General features: G+C 39.9%; 3 protein-coding genes across 31 annotated transcripts in view; 2 read left to right on the top strand and 1 right to left on the bottom strand.

Moving 5' to 3' along the window:
• sipa1l1 (signal-induced proliferation-associated 1 like 1) overlaps positions 1 to 3,460 on the top strand; it is a 119,413-nt gene extending 115,953 nt beyond the window's left edge. For 24 of the 25 annotated variants that reach the window (XM_087297392.1, XM_087297390.1, XM_087297388.1 and 21 more), the window contains one exon: positions 607 to 3,460. In XM_087297392.1, the coding sequence (XP_087153518.1) occupies positions 607 to 750 (144 nt within the window). In that variant the 3' untranslated portion in view covers positions 751 to 3,460. The remainder of the gene's footprint in view (positions 1 to 606) is intronic. The other variant, NM_001281792.1, reaches the window with a different exon arrangement.
• LOC147839360 (uncharacterized) overlaps positions 1 to 18,791 on the bottom strand; it is a 963,858-nt gene that overhangs the window by 702,560 nt on the left and 242,507 nt on the right. The gene's annotated exons all lie outside the window — the stretch shown is intronic.
• Positions 11,316 to 18,791, top strand: part of rgs6 (regulator of G protein signaling 6) — a 132,934-nt gene continuing 125,458 nt past the window's right edge. For 2 of the 5 annotated variants that reach the window (XM_087297403.1, XM_087297402.1), the window contains exon 1: positions 18,099 to 18,307. Coding sequence is in view for 3 of the 5 variants with exons in the window: in XM_087297400.1 (XP_087153526.1) it covers positions 14,504 to 14,587 (84 nt within the window). In the remaining 2 variants the exon portion in view is untranslated. Of the gene's footprint in view, positions 11,602 to 11,679; positions 11,733 to 14,474; positions 14,588 to 18,098; positions 18,308 to 18,791 lie in introns of those variants that run through there. The other 3 variants (XM_087297400.1, XM_087297401.1, NM_001035263.2) reach the window with 3 other exon arrangements.

The following is an 18,791-nucleotide window of genomic DNA, read 5'->3' as shown; positions in this document are numbered from 1 at the left end:
AAATCAATAGTTAGTTTTGATTTCATGGGTGCCACTAGTTGCATTGCCTTCATTCCTGCAAAAAAATAGGAAATATGTTGTATTGGCTGTTTCTGCGATGACGTCCCTAGGTGGTGCTATAAGCCGTATTTAAAAAAAAAATTCCATTACAGATGGCAACAGCACAATGTCCTGAAATTGTGTTGTTGGTTTACAGCACAATGTTTACTATACCTTAAACCTACCCATAGTGTTAACAGAAACATTTGCTGAAACAGTCATGATATTTTTGTTCTCTTTATATTGCTTTTTTGTCAAATCATTTTCCTGCATTGCAAGTCCAAGCCTGTACAAGATGAGCTATTTAACAAATTGCCTGAAAAAATCTGAGTTAAATAATTGAGTTAAGTTAAATTAAAGGTATTTGAAATGTTTATCAAAGCTTGAACCTGATATGTAATGCATCTATTTCGGATATCAGATTTAGAAGACATTTTGCCTTTTTTTCTGAAAAAAAAAAATATATATATATATACATATATATATATATATATATATAATGATAACTGATATTTAAAGTTAGTGGATTCATCCTGAAATTAAACATTCTCTTGTGTTTTCCTTCAGGAAAGGGAAGAAAAACTGAAACTTCAGGCACAAATAAAGAGGCTTTGGGAGGACAATCAGAGGCTGCAAGAAGAGTCTCAAAGCTCTGCTGCCAAGCTCAAGAAGTTCACAGAGTGGGTCTTTAACACCATCGATCTGAACTGAGCCATCTGCAAAAGACAAGATCAATAGACTTTTCGAAGGCCAGACAGATGTGGGAGAGACTTCTTTTTCCTTTTTTTTTTTTAACTCCCATTCTCGACCAGATTCAGAATTGTCCATTCACAATTCAACAAAACTTGATGTTCACATAGCCATTCCGCTATAAACTGTCAATATATCTGTGGTGATAATGACCAATGCTGACGACGTGGCTCAAAGTCAGGGGAGGGCAAAAATGCAAATCTTCAGGCTTTTTCTGTGATGACCTCTCCACTCCAGATCCCCCGGGACATCATTAGAAGTGCCCACAGGAGTAACCCGTAACTGGCTGTGATGCCAGTCTCTGCCTTTCAGGCTGTTTCATTCTTGTCCCTCCTGTGCCCTACTTACAACTGACAACCTGATATTCAGTTCCAGTCGTATCCCTGCCCCAAGAAGACCCCCAGCCTCAGTTGAAGACTTCTCTGCTATGCGATTATATTTCAACATCCAGCACCATGTTGTGAAATTTGTAGGTCTGGAGTTTGTGCTGTTTTATCTCTCCAACTGTAGAAAACATGTCCGCATGTTCAGGTTGAAACCAATCTACACACACCACGTTCCACTCTGCTTTTCGGATACAGTTTGCGTTTCAAAAGACGGAACGCTCCTTTTTATTCCTGAAGGTGGCATGAAGTGATTTGCTCATAATGAAGTCAAAACTTGTGTTGTGATGTGAAGTTTCATCTCAACACCAATTGAAGCAATAGCGGAGAGTCTGAATCCTTGTCTTAAAGACTGGACTTACGCAAAACCTAACAACTTTGGCAATATCCTGCCTCGATTCCTCTCAAGTACATCTCAAGTCTGTGGTACGAACGCCAATTATCCTACAAGTCTGGAATTTCAGGACAAGTCTTATTTTGGGACCAGTTCAGTTATTTATTTCGTTTATGTTACGAGTGGACAGTTACACTTCTCTATGCGTGCAGTACAAATGGACATCTGTGAATAGGGGATTTCACTTCGTTGGACTCTTTTTATTTTTGGTATTCTTTTTATTTCTAGTAGAGCTGCAGTATCTTTCGTTGTGCGAGTTGTGGTGCCCTAGTCTGCTATTGTGTTTCTTTAGTGCCATCTAGTGGTATTAAGTGATCGTCCCACTTGACTTCAGCTCTAATCTATTCCAGTTTGTTTCCACGTTGCCTACACACACAGACACACATACACCCACAGTGATAGAAACCTTCCATTGAAATAAGAGATAATGCTATAGAATGCAGACACACGGGTATTGAAATCAATATCAGGGATGAGAGGAGGTGCCTTTCTGAGAAAAGGGAAAAATAGGAAAGAGAATTGAAAATAAACAGGCCAAGTTCTTGTGTCAAATGCAATGGGGTTGTATACAGGAACTAGCATCAGAAAGAATGCCTCAAACCCAGTTATTTTTCGGGTGCTGTGACCGCCATTGTGCAATGAGCACAGAACCAGAGGGATGGCTAAGTAATAACTGGCCAGGATCAATAATATTGAACAGCTGCCCTATAGTCTCACACCCGGTTATAGCACTTTGCTCTTCTTGTCAGTTCCTCAATCAGTCCGTCTGAACACAGCAGCATTCCCAGAGCAGAAGAGTCAGACATCAAAGACCAAAAGTCCTGGCCTACTTGTACATCATTGACCCAAGTAATGTATATAATATAGATCTCCATTATACTGTTTATACTGTTCAGCTGGTTTCTCAGTAGAAGAAAGAGGGAGTCGATTTCTGGATGCTTTACATATTATGATGAAGATGTGCACAATAGATCCGGAGGTAACTTCGATTTGGATTTGCGAACAGTGAGCAGCCATAATCGATTCTGTTCTAGGAATCACTCGAAGTGTCTCAGAAAGTGCCTCCTGATACCAGCAGAGAACGAAACACTAAGAATGCCAAACATTTTGCCTCCAAACATCCCTGTAACAAGGAATGAGCTGCAGAACGACGTGAGCTTTTTTTGTTTGATTTCCAGGTTTTGCTGCCTCAGTCGGAAGGTCGAAACCAGAAAAGATGACTTCTATTTATTCTCTCATCTCTCCCCTCTGGTTTGCTATTCATTTTTCTCATTCTCAAGGTAAATATTGATGACTGTGGGAATGTTAACTCTTTTACATTCATTCTGATCTCTTCTGATTTGGTTCTTAGCTTCCTGATTTCAATTTCTTTGCACTGTTTTTTTTTTCCTGTATAAATTTATCGCTATTGTTTTATGGACATGCATAAACATGGCTCTTGATGTTGTTTCTTGTTCTTACGTATGCAGTCACTTTTGAGAGAGAGACAAGGCTGGGATTGTTTTTCCCTCCCCCCCACCCTTGATCTCTTTTATATTGTGTCATTAGACGTTAATCCATATATTCTCCCATCTAAACTTTACAAAATAATTGTGTTTTTAATGATGTGCACATTTTAAAAAGGAGCATTAAGATTACAAACAAAAAGTACTGTTTACATATTCTGTTCATCTTCTTTGTAAAGTGTAGAGGTTTAAAAAGAGACTTTCCAGTGATTACAGTATTAAGGTTTCATAAATAAATAATAATAATAAAAAACTCGATTTGAGGTGCTGTAATTATTCATGACCTGGTCAAAAACAAATGGCTCATGCTTGCCGCCTGCTCTCTGAGGTGTAATCTGCCATTGCTTTCTGAGCCAATAAATTAATTTAAATGCCATAGTTGAATGTCATCTCCAGTCTCCTCGTGTTTTATTATTGCTGCTATCTGTGCTCTTGTTTCGTGTTTTTGTCTTTTTCGCCATCAGTGTTGTGCTTTTGTGGGAGAGGCTGATTTTTGCCACGGTAGCGACGAGGATAATTGCACCTTGCAGTAAGTAATCAGCAAAGCCTGTTAAAGTGCAGGACTGGATTGCCAAGGGCTCCTCACGTCCTCCTGCTGATCTGACTGTGATTGTGACGTTAACCCTCCTGTGACCGCGGCCACTGTCGTTGTGGTAATACCTTCCACTGCTGTTGCTGAATCTGCAAAATCAAGTCACTTTTAAATGCGGCAGAAGAACACTTTTTGTGGAAATGCAAATTTTAACCCGAAATGGAAAAGAATGTACTGTAAAGGGCATCTCTCACCTGCAGCCTTTGTTTCTGGACGAAAGTCTGTGGAGCGTTATCTGCTCAAGCTCATGAAGCCAAATAACCTTGCTGGATTTTCGTGTGTGTGTGTGTGTCTGTCTGTCTGTCTGTGGTGGAAGTTGTTCCTGATATATCAGCGAGTAAATGTCAATGGGGCTATTATCTGCCTGAGACTATTGGAAATGGACATGTAGAAGACTTGAGCGCAGACCCAGACTGAAGTGGAATGTCCTCTGCTTGAGAACTGCATGTTGAACAATGCAATAGGGAATTTTTAGTGCACTTGAAATAAACATGTTGTAGAACATGTAGTGGGAGCAAAGGGCTCAGAGCTCTTCCCAAGAGTGCCGGCTGTTGTCAGTGCTGTCAGAACTCTGCCCAAATGTCAGTAGACTTGACTCTTCAGTATTGGCACGAATTATATAAAAGAACCAAGCAGGATTTTAAAACAAAAAGCTGCTCTCATAAAACCCTTGTGAGGTAATCCATACACCCTTGTCTTATCTTAATCATTTTCAAGAATGAACATAATTTGTTCTGCAATTCTAGTATAACTTTTTTTTTTAGTCAGTTAGTCTTTTGTGTTAAAGAAATATACATTCATCCATTCGTTGTTAATTTTTTTTTTTTGGGGCTGGGTCACAGGGACAGCAGTCTCAGGAAAGAACCCCAGACTTCCCTCTCTCCAGACAGTTTCTCCAGCTCCTTCAAGAAGTGTATAAATGGAGGTCGGAGACAGCTCCAAGTGGGTAGGACATGAGTTCCAAGTGGGTGGGCCTTCGAGCTCCAAGTGGGCTGTACAAACCTCAAGTTTTTATTTATTTGATGTCTTGTACATGACACGGAGTCCAGTATTGTGCTTTATTAATGTCTACAGCTACCCCAACCCTAAACTCAACCTCACAGTAAACAATCCGTTTCACCTACGTCACTTAAACCCAATCTACTGGTTGTTTAAGTCCCTCCCACGTGAAGGTCACCCAATCAACTTGCAGTGTAATCCCTCCAACTTGGAGGACTCCAGGCTGCAGCGGTCTCCCTACTTGGCTCCTTTCGGGGGATCCCAAGGCGTTCCCAGGCCAGCCGACAGACATAGTCCATCCAGCATGTCCTGGGTCTTCACCGAGGCCTCCTCATGGTGGGACATGCCTGGAATACCTCCCTAGGTAGGCATCCAGGAGGCATCCAAAACAGATGCCTGAGCCACCTCAGCTGACTTCTTTCGATGTGGATGAGCAGCGGCCCTACTCCAAGCTCCTCCTGGGTGACAGAGCTCCTCACCCTATCTATAAAGGTGCACCCTGCCACCCTGTGAAGAAAACTCATTTCGGCCACTTTTATCCAAGATCTTGTCCTTTTGGTCATGACCCAAAGCTCATGACCTTAGGTGAGAGTAGGAACATAGATTGACCAGTAAATCAAGAGATTTGGCTTTCGGTTCAGCTCCTTTTTTACCACAATGAAACAGTACATTGATTGCATTACTGCTGCTGCTGCACCGATCTGCCTGTCAATCTCACGTTCCATCCTTCCCTCACTCGTGAACAAAACCCCAAGATACTTGAACTCCTCCACCTGGGGTAAGGACCTTCCTCCAACCTGGAGATGGCAAACCACCTTTTTTTCCGGGAGAACAACATGGCCTTGGATTTGGAGGTGCTGATTCTCATATCAGCCACGTCATACTTGGCAGCAAATGTTTTGTCCAAAACATATTCATTTTGCCCTATTTTACTGACTTAAATAGTATTACTGACATAACATAGCACTGCTTTTAATTATAGATAAATAGCAATAAAAACATTACATTCTGTTTTTTATTTGGTCTTTTAACTTGTTTTTTACATCTCATTTTACTGTTGTCACTCTACATAAGGCCATACTGTGATGGCTATATAGTTGACAGTAGTAATACTGTGCTCCATTTTATTTCAGCATAACATTAAACTCTTTTACATGACTTAAGGCACAGTCCGACTTTAACACTTGATTTGTATTCTTAGCTACCTGCTCCAATAATTGCCACTTACGCAACATGTGCCCTTTCCCACAGGTCTCTTTGGTAAGAAAGAACATAAATGCACATTAATATACCACTCTTGTGACATGTTACCTAACGCACACTGGAACATTCCTTTCAAGCCAGAAATATCCCTTGTTCGGTACAAGCAAAACACTTGCATTTGCAAACGATATTCATCCTGCAGCTCAGTGGAAGATCATTTCTTGTCCATATGAAATGGAAAACAGCTAATTTACTGAGATGATTGTGTGTGTGCAATGCAATTAGGCTACTGGATATAGGGAAACACCTCTGTGCATTTCTTGCATCTCTTACTAGTCTAAATAATTAATCTAGCCTGGAGTGGGTGGGTTCCTGATGCTGTCAATTTGTGCTGATGTTGCTATGCGCCAGTGTCCATTATGACTGCATATGTGTGTACACATGCCCCTTTGAGTGAGTGCTTGGCTGAATACATTTGTGATTCAGACATGATGAACAATTACTCCTCCCTAATGGCTCCTGGTGGTATTGATTTCAGGAAAGAGAGCATTTGAGCATGTGCTAATGTCTCTTTGGAATATCCGTATTTTGAATCGCAGCACGGGGCACGTTTCTTGGATTATCACTTGAAAACAACCTCATTTATCAGCTTCAAAATATACACATGTGTAAGTACAGTTGCAGTGCCACTTATGTACACTGTGGCAAAAGTGATGCAGGACTGAGAGCCCCAAAAATAGTGTAAGAGCTGTGTTAACACCTATGGCTCGGTAAGGGGCTGGTTAAGAGTATGTGATAAAGGACACTTCCTGGTACTGATAAATAGGCCTTTCCTGGTAGTTCATAACAACGCAGTAGAGTACTTGCTGTTTAGTCAAGGGCTGATAATAAAGGCCCTCACTAGAAATATGCAGCGTGCAAATGCAGTGTTGTTGAGCAACATCTCTGATGTTTATACAGGACAGAAATGGGCAGGAATAATGATCTCAGTGACTTCGACAAGGGGTAAATTAGTATGGCAAGGTTACTTAATAAGAAATGTTAAGACTTGTGTGTTGCTTCTGGTCAGCAGTGGTGAGAGTTTACCAACAGTGGTCAAAGACAAGGGACAAAACACAAACTGGGGTGTTGGGTGTCCAAGGCTCAAGGATGCACAAGTTCAAAGAGGACTACTACGTCTGGTCCAACCCAGCAGAGGAAAAAGTCAGAGAATTTAGTGATTGTTATGGGAGGAACAAATGACAAACTTAGTTGTTGACCAAGTTGAGGGCCAGTTGTGATTCCTGCATGTCCAAAGCAGATTGTGTGGGGAACATTGATCCAGAAAACCCACTGTCCTAAAGAGTTTAGTTTCAACTCTGAAAAAAATATCTGACATAATCCTGAAGACCATGATTGGCTTGTTAAGGTGTGTTTGATTATGGTTGGAGCCAAGTTTCAGGATCAAGGTTCCTGATCTGAAGCATGTCAGAACTAGAACCTGGAGCAGCAGCAGAAGGTTGCTTGGTCTGTTGGATACCTCATGGATGTCTGTGTTCATGCATGATGTTTACCTTGGGGTCGACAACAAGCTGATGGAGGCATGTGATGTTCTGGGCAGAGTTCTGCCGGTCCATTCATGAGGGCATAAATTTGACACATGCTACCTTCCTGCAGACCTGCTGTGGTTCTTCATGGCAATGGTGTTTGTTGCTGCTTGACGTGGTGCCTACCAGCAGGATAAAGCACCATGGAATGTTCAGGAAGGTTTGAAGAACACGATGTAGATTTCAAGATGTTGTCCCGGCCTTTAAATTGATTCTGCAATCCAATTGTTTTTCTGTGGGATGTGCTGAACCAAAACGATTCATCATTGTAGTTCTGCCTTGAGCAGGACTTGAGTGGTATGCTGCCAAAATCTTGATGTCAGATATCACAAGGCACCTTTAGGGGTCCTGTAGAGTCCATGCCTCGTGAGTTGGTGCTGTTTTGAAAGCATGCAAACATTATGCAGGTAGTCATCTTTTGGCTTATCTGTGTAAAAGTATACAGTGCTCCCTAATTCTCCCTATTCATATAGAAGTTTTTCCAGAGACCCAGTGACTCCAGTTTTATATGTGTACTTGCAATTTGCAATGTGAAGCTACAAGGTGCACAACTTTCTTTCTATAAATCACTCCTTATTGCATCATCCTTTATCTGAACTTGAAGCAAATGTTACAAAGCATAAAGACCGTCTCCCAGAAATCCGTCAGGATCCCCCTGTGGGTATGTATCATCTCAATTTTGCCAGAAGGCCAATTAAAGGCCAGTGGGGAAAATAAGAGAGAAGGAGGTTTGGGTGTGAGTGTTATGCAAGTGTGCATATGGATGTTGCTGCAGACAAATGAAGCAGCAGATTGCATGAGTGGACCTGCAGGCTTCCTCAAGAACAAGAGAAAAAAAAAAGACACACTGTTCTCTGTGAGGTCTCTGCAGTCCAGATGTGTGACAATCTGCCGTGGGTGAATTAGCTGTGAGTGCCTGTAGTGCACTTGATTAATTTTGTATTTCCTAATATATTTCTAAAACATGTGATGGTACTAATTACTTACTTTGCAATGTAAACATTTAATGACTGCATATTCTAAACAAAATATTGACCCCTGGTGTTTTTCAGATATGTGATCTATCGACAATCATTTTAATTACAGGGATTATGAGAAAGCTCATCTTCTTTGATGTTCTCAGATAAAAGCACTTGATGTACCATAAAATCTGTAACTTTAAGAAAGTCCAAAATGAGTTAATATAGACATTCTCAAGTGACTAAAATTGACTTAATATTTTATATTAAACCATATAAAGTTCTCACCTGACAGTTTTTGATGAAATCTTTATCTTCTCTCTCTTTTGTCAGATTTACATTACATTCAGTCTCCTGCCGATTCCAGTTCCTGTAAATACAAAAACGAAAAGCATCCATTATTAATTGCCCTTCAAAATTAGTTGCATATTCAGATATTTGTTTTAATAAAATTACAACACTCACTGCATATTTTTCTTGTCTGCTTTCTTTGACTTTAGGACAGTTGCTGGTAATGGATTTTAAACTATGGATGTTCTTGCAGTGATCTTCTGTTAGTATTGCATATTGTCAATCTGTAGCAGATTGAATCCGATTTGTTTGCTTTCTCCAGGTATTATAATTATATTATTACTAAGCAAATATAAAGAAGTTTAATAAAACTAAACCTGCATATGGTTGTCTTGTCTGGCTCCACACAATCCAATGTTGCAGACATGTTTGTTGGTGGCACATTTTTAGAAAAAAGCCAATTGTTTTGCATTCTTGCAAAAAAGACAGTTTAAGGACTTACAGTGCATAGATGTTATGGCACAAAGGCAAAGGTTGCTGTTCACAGGTTGTGCATGTGAGCATTGAAAATTGGTTCTTTGCTGACATTCAATTAAAGTTTTCATTGTGCAAGTTTTTTTTTAACAGTTGAAAAAACTAACTTTTTTTACAGTTGAAAAAACTAACTTTTAATTTTTTTTTATTTAATATTATTATTATTATTATTTTTAGATTTTTTAACATTTACATCAGTGATGCCCAAACTAAGACCCTCTGGCTAAAGTTGGCCTGTGGTAACCTTTTATATGGCCTACCATCCCATCTGAGATGAGGGGGAAAAGCATGGGAAGTTTTGAGATTCATTCATTCATTCATTCATTTTCAAGTGTTTTTCCAGGGCCGGGTTGCGGGGGCAGCAAAAACCCAAGACTTCCCTCTCCCCAGACACTTCTTTCAGCTCCTTCTGGGGAGATCCCAAGGCATTTTCAGGCCAGCCAAGCGACATATTCCCTCCAGCGTGTCCTGAGTCTTTCCCATGGTCTCCACCCGGTGGGACATGCCTGGAACACCTCCCTAGGTAGGTGTCCTGGAGGCATCCGAAACAGTTGCCCGAGCCACCTCAGCTGACTTTTTCCGATGTGAAGAAGCTGCGACTCTACTTCGACCTCCTGCCGGATGACAGAGCTCCCTACACTATCTAAAAGAGTGCACCCTGCCACCCTGTGAGAGAAACTCATTTCGGCCGCTAGTATCCAAGATATTGTCATTTCAGTCATGACCCAAAGCTCAAGACTATAGGTGAGAGTATTAACCTAAATTGGCTGGTAAATCCAGAGCTTTGCCTTTCAACTCCGCTCCTTTACCACAACGGACTAGTACATCGACCACATTACTGCTGCCACTGCACCAGTCCACCTGTCAATCTCACATTCCATCTCTCCCTCACTCGTCAACAAAACTCCAAGATACTTGAACTCCTCCACCTGGGGTAAGGACCTTCCTCCAACCTGGAGATGGCAGCCTTTTTCTGGTAGAGCACTATGGCCTCGGACCTGGAGGTTCTGATCCTCATCCCAGCCGTGTCGCACTTGGCAGCAAACCGCCCCAGTACATGCCTAAGATCCCTGTTTGAAGAAACCAACTGAACAACATTGTCTGCAAATAACAGAAATGAAATCTTTTGGTCCACAAATTGGACCCCCTCTAGCCCAAGGCTGCTCTTTAAAATTCTCTCCATAAAAATTATGAGCAGAATTGGTGACAGGGCAGCCCTGATGGAGTCCAACATGCACTGGAAACAAGTCTGACTGTTTGTCAATTCAAATTTAATGTAACCCTTTGTCTTATTGTTAAAAGTTAACTGAAATGAAATGTTAAAATTATATGGCATAAATTAATAAGATTTTGTTTAATTGCAAGTACTGTCACCCGACAGTGCAGAGACTTTGGTGAGCAAATCGAGTCAAAGGCTGATTCTGCTTGACTTGTGTGTACAGCATTGAACTCCACTGTTAGAATTGTTTGTTTTTATTGCATTAACTTACAATTTAAAAAGTTATACTGCATTAGTTAACATGATTTGAAATATTTTTTTCTATTTAATTTGACATATGAAATAAATTAGGAAATTACCCATGTCAACTTTAATGTAATATAGTTTGGTATATTTACCTTCGGCCCACAGCTCTCAACAATATTTGGTTTTTGGCCCTTCATTCAAAACACCTGATCTACACAGCAGAAGACCTACAAAAAAAATATATATATTTTTTGCGGAACCAAGACTTTTTGTTTTTCTATAGCATTGCTGGAACTTTTCGTTTTAGTAAATAGTCAAAAAAAAAAACGTTGGGGTTTATATCATTTAATCTTAAACCCTAATCCTAACACCCGCTGTTTTTCTAATTAATTTTAATGTTTTATAGATGTACTAATGAGACAAATACAGGGATTAGAGGGGATTACTCAATTGACTGTAACCACATGACCAAATTTAAATTGATCTGTCTGCAAAAACTCTCTTATCAAACAAATACATGTTTCAGAATAGCTTGCCAGAAATACAGAGGGAGACACTCCACCCCCAAAACCCCCACCCACTGTTATCCTCCCTCCCTGTTTCTGACACTCTCTCACACTCAGCTGCACACATGCCAGGATCCTTCCTCACACTGTACCTGAACACTCCACTCCAGTCCACGCAGCGACCACCCACGCCGGTCTCCAGTGCGCGAGAGAGGCGGACAGAGTGGAAGAAACCCCCCGCTGAGTCTCTTCATCATTTTTTCCTCACCAACACCCCATCATCATCCTCCTCATCCCAGACCCTTCTCGCCAGTTAGATCATGAACCTGCTCTTTTCTGGTTGCTAAGGAGGAGGAAATCGAGCTTCGGGAGTGGACGAGGCGGTACTTACAAAGGTATTGCGCTCTTTCAGTCAGCAGTTGTTTGTGTGTGATTGTGCTGCTGTAAACTTATAGCAATATTCGGACCCGCAGGAGTGATCAATTGTCATGTCCAGTGCTGGATTCGAGTGGCTCCCGAAGTGCTGGTGAGTTTGAAGTGAATCATCCTGTCGCCTCGCGCTCCCTGCTGTGCGCGCGCGTGTCTTTCAGTGACAGGGTTTTTCTGCCTCTATATTCGGCATCGCGCTCTGTGGAGTGCTGTGTGAATTGGGACCGGTGCTCCTGCGGGAATTGCGCTCTGAAAGCAGCTGTTTGTCTTTTTTTTTAAATAGCTGCACATGTTTGTAGTGCAATGCGGCTCTAGAAAATCATGCCCACGCGCAAATTAATAACATTTCTACCTTTAGGTTCGCTGGTGTTGATCACTAACAGCTGTTATGAGCGCGCGCGCCGCTCCTCGTGTGGACGGTGTGGAAAAGCAATCCAGGGTTACTGAAAATAAGTCAGCATATTGTTTAAGAAGAGCAGACGATTGAGTCTTTTATGTTTGTGTATGTGTCTGTGGAACTCGTGCAGTTGATACACAGCAATGGACACCAAATGTGTGTAGGCTATATTTCTTTATATGTTTTGAGCAACTAAGACACTTTCCATTTCTTTAAATTGAGATAAGTCGATGATAAAAACCATCTTAAAATTTTCTAGGAAAGTTTTTGGTGATGTTTTAAGACCATTTGAGTTCATGTTTGTATTTATTGATGGTTTTATTTGGTCGAGTAATGTTTTGTAATGCGTCATTCGCTTACGAGCTCTAATACTAAAACGGGTAGTAAGTAAGCTACTTCTATGTGTTATTGTTTTTAAAAGAAATACATGTAGCTGTATAGAAAGTTGTGTATGTCGACATACCTGCTTTGTTATCTGAATCTAAAAACCAGTCTGTTTTTGTTGACTCCATTTATGACTGGTCGATTAAATCGCTTTCTGAGCTACCAATTAGACGTGTGGAAAGCTGAATTCCTCCCCGGTCAAAGCAAATGACACCTAAGGAACCTTACCGATTTTAAGCCATTAAAAGGGCTAAAGCACTTAGACCTCGTGTAAAATCGCAGGCTATTATACCAGAAAAAATTGTTTACAACCTGTTTTACTGTAGCCAATTGTTTTCTGACATGTTAGAATTGGCGCGAATTGTGACACTTGAGCACAGTGTTGCCAGATATAGGCTAGTTGACTTTTTCCAGCCCAAAAGCTGTCCAAAACCTGCCAAAACGAACAAAACCTTATTAAATTGAAAATAGTCACATTCATATTTTATTTTGTTTGATTTAAATTAATCTAGTTACGTAAACTGTAATAATTTTTACTCATACAGCAACCAACACCAGCCGTCACAGAACCACAAAATAACTGAATCACATCGAAAGACTGTCCCCCTCTCACCCACACACTTTGTGTAGATTACACTACTCATGAAGAGTATGTTTTACCTTCGAAATGGGTTATGAATCCATCCTATTACAGTTTTTTTTATTTATACATAATTAGGTCCTGTTTGTCAATTAGTTCTTGCTGTCAATTATTGAAAAAAAATAAAAATCAATAAAAGTGTCATGTAGTGTCACGCTGCGAAGGGGAGTCAGATTTGTCCGGGGAGTCAGATTTTGATACAACTTTCCTTCACTCTTGCGAGTGGGCCCACACGGTTTGTGCTATGCATTGTCACAACTAACTGAATGGAGTAGGACACATAATTGCTTTGTTGAATAAGTTGCATATAAAAGTTATGTTTCAAGGTGTCAAACCACCCTGCCATTTTTTTACCCACATAAATTTAAAACCTCCTTATTGGCTGGGAATTGGGAAACCGCCCAATCTGGCAAGACTGGAATTTTAGAAAAAGTTTTTTTTAAAAAAATAAATTCCCTCCTATTTAAAACTGTGCTTCTACTGCACAGCACATGTAAAGGATAACAACAACAACAACAAAAAACTCAGTAAAATGTTATTGGTTAATTCTCAAATGCATCATCAACATGTTCAAATTCAATGTGTGAAAGTAAACAACAATTGAGAACTAGGGCAGTCCTCTGTGTGGCTCTTACAATAGCACCCCTTTTTTTAAATAATTTCTTTCCTCAGTGAAACACATTTTATGCATTTTTATGAATAGCCAGACCTTTTTTTCAAACTATGACAGTGAATATGAATTATCGAACCGCTAAAAGGGCTAAAAATCAGCATAAATTAGATCATTATTTTCCAAGAATTTAACTATTGTAATAATTTGACATCACTTTTGGGAATATTCACCGTTGCCTTATCTCTCATATCTCATTCAGCCTACACAGGCAATAGTAGATATTTAACCTTCCTGTCGTGTTCTGGTCAAATCTGACAAATTTACAACTTCAAACACACTAAATATTGTGTTTTACATCAGATTGCCTCAAGGCCTTATGCTATCCTTCACACTATGCATTTAAACATTGCATGCAGCTTTCATTGATTGTTCTCAGTCAAAAGTGATGGCCATAGAAAATGAATGGGTATCTAGACTGTATTCATCTATCAGACAGAAAAAATCCCCACATACTGTACACCACCCCAACTCAATCACTTACTCACTATTTGTATTTTCACTGCTGTTATTTTATCTCTAATTCTATAAATTCATGTTAAACACTACTTTGAGACATTGTTCACAGCTGAAGAATGTTGAGTAAAAACTTGGTTTTAAATTTTTTTAAACATTTAAAATGGACTGGCCAATTTTGACCAGGAATACTGAGGTAAGGGGCGAGAGGTGAACATGACTGGAAGGCTAATTCATTGTCTGGGACCTGTTCTGGGACTCATTCCTTTTCTGTTGTGCCCGTTCCCCACAGACACAGAAAGAGAGACCCAGCAATCAAGCATGGCTCAGGCCTCTCAGGACCAAGGTGCGGTGGGCATAGCCGACCCAGATGAGGACTCACCCAACATGATTGCATACAGGAAGGTACTGTCACTTTGCCTTTACATTTGACATGCTTTGGATTCGCTATCTTTAAAGTCTTGTCAGCAGGTTAATGCTTGAAAGCGAAAGGATTTTAGTCAGCAAATATATATACAATGAGGGCATGGCTGATGCACAGTCATGAGTATTGCTTGCTACTAGATTTGAATTTGAATGAGCTTATTTGCCTGTTTGCTGGTGCATTGTTATCCCTTGATATTTGTTCATCTTCCTTGCGTATAGAATATTTCATTCCCTCCCTGACCCTCACGGTCACTGTGAGTAAAAAGAAGCTGCTTAATCTGTATAAAAGCATCTGCTTGGAAGCATATATAACCATGAAGTGTTCATTTGTAATGCAGAGAATTTATGGATGTGCAATTTTTATCCTCGCTGTGTCTCAGTGTTAAACCACTGCTCCTAATGGCAGAAACATTGCATGAGAACGACACATACATTTGCCATGTCAGTTTGCCATATTCAATCATGTGGCACACTTGTGATGAATTCTGAACTTCGTGGAGCAAATAGCTGTCAGGGATTGATGAATTTCACAGTGCTAGCATCCCCCAACATCTCGATCAAGTCATAAACCCATAATAACTTAATGACCGCCCATTTTCTTCTTTCACTCTGGATTTTCTATAGAAACTGTGCTTGTTTTCTTTGTGCCATCTTTTTGCTTGATCAGTTAGCCTGGGACCTCCCACAACCAAGTCTTTTATGGAAAACCAAGTGAAGCATATTTGATGCCAAATGATTTGCTTCTATCTGAGTGGAGATAATCAGCTCAAGCTGGCGCAAAGATATTGAGCCCAACTGCAGTGAGATTGAAATCGTTGCCAAATTGCTAGAGAAACATTGTGGTAGAGGGTGCACCTCGAGATTAAGCCAATATGATTTTGTAATAATCTCTCTTAGGAGACCCTTTGCTAAGTATATCTCAATAAAATGGCAATTGAAAAACAAAAATTCTACTGGGCTTAGAGGCAACACTGCAATAAATCTATTCTTTATGTCTTGTTAAATATAAATTCCTTGAAACAAGGTTTTACTTCATGAACTGCTGAATTAAGATTTGGTTTCAGAGACTACATTAATATATGCTACTCTTTAGTATGACTGCATTTTGTCTTATCGTACTTATAGTTTGGGTTTATTTAAAGGGAATACATCGATCTGTGCAGGATTAAGACATTCTTTTGTATATCCTTTACTAGTGATGTTCGGATCGAAACCAAAATATCGATATCTCTAATACCAGGTTTGTGTGTTCAAGAATTTGTCTTATCGAAATATCAATATTTTTTGTAATTTGGAGCAAATATTTTGTTTATTGGAAATGGAAATACAGCTGAAAATAACCACAATTACCTTAGTTTATATGAGTAATGCCAATTTAGTCGGAACTACTTGTTCTTCCGCCTGAAAAGTCATGTGCGTAATATGGCACTGTACAACTGCAGAGCAAGCTAGCTAGCCGCTCAGTCAGTCCGCTGGCACATGTTGTTCAGTCACGCAGTCATTGGATATGGATGACCTCAAGCAAAGTTTTGTGTGGAGCTACTTCACTTCCATAAACTCAAACGATGCTGTTTGTGACGCGTGTAACAAAACAGTGAGGTTCTGTGGTAATCCAGCAAACCTAATTAAACATCTACATATAAATCACAAGACAGAATATGACAACGCCATGACTAGGCGGTCAGAAGTGGAGGAGAGGCACAGGTGCAGCTGGGGAGAGATCGACATTGCTTGCCAAGTCCTTATAGGTGCACCAGGCAGGCACTATCCAGGTACACAGAGGGAAAATGTGGCAATGTGGCTGTATTTTGGGGGCTTGGGTTTTTGTGACAATGATAAAACAAAAGAAAAAGATAAAAAATCTTCAAGAGGGACCAGATTAACATGCCACAAAACTCAAAGGTGTGAATGTTTATTGTTTTATGTTAGGATGTTCAGGCAGGTGTTTTAAGATATACATGCTCAGATGCTGTCAATACATATGCAACTTGGCTCTTTTTTGTATAATTATTCATCAGTAAACAAAAATAATCCATAATATATCTTGTATTCAGTATAAAGTGACACTTTTAAGTACACTATTTGTTATTTTAATTTCACAAACAGTAATTTTTGGGCAAAGTATCGGATTGATTTCGACGATACTTACCCTTATTTTACTTGTTATTGGATATATATAAAGATATTTATATATATCTTTATTTAACAATTTACATGTTCAAAAATAAGTTTATGTACTGTACGTGTCCAATATATGTTTTTTGCAATACTTTGAAATGTATGTTGTGTATTTTTGGCCACTTTATTAGGTACACCTGACTGTCCAACTGCTCGTTGACATAAATTTCTAATCAGCCAATCACATGGCAGCAACTCAATGCATTTAAATATTTGCATTGGTAAATACCAGGTGCCACTCCAGACAACTAAGAACAGGAAACTGAGGCTACAATTTGCTCAGGCTCACCAAAGTTGGACATTGAAAGATTGGGAAAAACGTTGCCTGGTTTGATGAGTCTCAATTTCTGCTACAACATTGTGATGGTAGGGTCAGAATTTAGCGTCAACAACATTTAAAGCATGGATTAATCCTGCCTTGTATCAACGGTTCAGGCTGCTGGTGGTGGTGTAATGGTGTGGGGGATATTTTCTTGGCACACTTTGGGTCCATTAGTACCAGTTGAACATCGTGTCAACACCACAGGCTACCTGAGTATTGTTGCTGACCATGTCCATCCCTTTATGACCACAGTGTACTCATCTTCTAATGGCTACTTCCAGCAGGATAATGCGCCATGTCATGAAGCGTGAATACTTCCAGACTGGTTTCTTGAACATGACAATGAGTTCACTGTACTCAAATGGCCTCCACAGTCACCAGATCCTCAATCCAATAGAGCACCTTTGGGATGTGGTGGAATGGGAGATTCGCATCATGGATGTGCAGCTGCAGCAACTACGTGATTCTATCATATCAATATGGAACAAAATCTCTAAGGAATATTTCCTGTACCTTGTTGAATCTATGCTACGAAGGATTAAAGCAGTTCTGAAGGCAAAAAGGGGTCCAACCCGGTACTACTAAGGTGTACCTATTAAAGTGGCTGGTGAGTGTATGAAAGCATATATACAAATATGTATAAAATCTAAATATGAACCTTGCATGTCATTTGTAATTTGCATATATTTCCATATGGTTGGACCCAGGGGCACTTTCCCGGTGGGCCGATGTACTTTTTGGGCCGGGCTGTAATCGTCTTATGATCTGATCGGCCCATAAAAGGCTTAGCAGCCTATCGTTTTTTTCTGCCTTATTAATTGACGCTTCTGTGATCTGTGACTATCTAAAAGTAGATGCTTTTTTTCCCGGACAGACAGACCGGGCCGGCCCATGTGACACTCTGCAGCCCATTGGTTCTTTTCTTTACTGACATTTGGCTGGCCCAATCACAAACTTCTATTTTGGACTCCGTGTGAGCGTGCGTCGTCTGTGTGTATTTGTCAAAATAGTCGAGAGTCAGAGAGAAGAAACGCAAGGGAGGCGCAGAGAAATCGCGGGAAATACACCGGCGTTTCATTTAGCGATTCTGAAAAGTTCTCCGTTCATTCTAGTACACGGTTAAAAACGCAAATCACGTGACCACACACTCTCTGCCAAGACCTTCAGCCAGTAATTCAGCGGGTGAGCATAAACCCCAGGTGAGAGTATAGTGCATGTCAGACAGTTCATCTGCTGGATCTGATCTCACTATAGTTGTTAAAACGTGATATTGAATTCATCTTGTTGTCTCTATCTAACAACTCTTATGTCTTTTGAAACACTTGTTCTCAGTTAACTGTTTTGGCTGAGTGCAAAGATAAGCTAATATATTCATTTATGTAACCACATACACTGATTCTGCACATTGACTGATTGCTTACCTTTATCGTTTAAATTTAATGTACGTTATACTGTTATAATGGCCATTATTGATTATTAAAACTGATATTCTGCAAAAGAGACGGGGTAAAGTTCATTCTTTTCAATGGAAACGAAAGAAGACAGTTATATTTAAGCCCCGTTTTGTTATAAATATGCAGAGTGAAGATGACGCTCATATAAATATGCAGCTACACGAGGCTGTTTGGTGTCTGTAAATCATAATATCAAAATGAAACAAATTTGACTCATATTATGTTTTCA

Source organism: Danio rerio, chromosome 20, assembly GCF_052040795.2.
Source record: "Danio rerio strain M-AB ecotype USA chromosome 20, GRCz13ab, whole genome shotgun sequence".
In the NCBI taxonomy this organism is placed as follows: Eukaryota; Metazoa; Chordata; class Actinopteri; order Cypriniformes; family Danionidae; genus Danio; species Danio rerio.
This window is presented reverse-complemented; position numbering and strand designations above follow the sequence as displayed.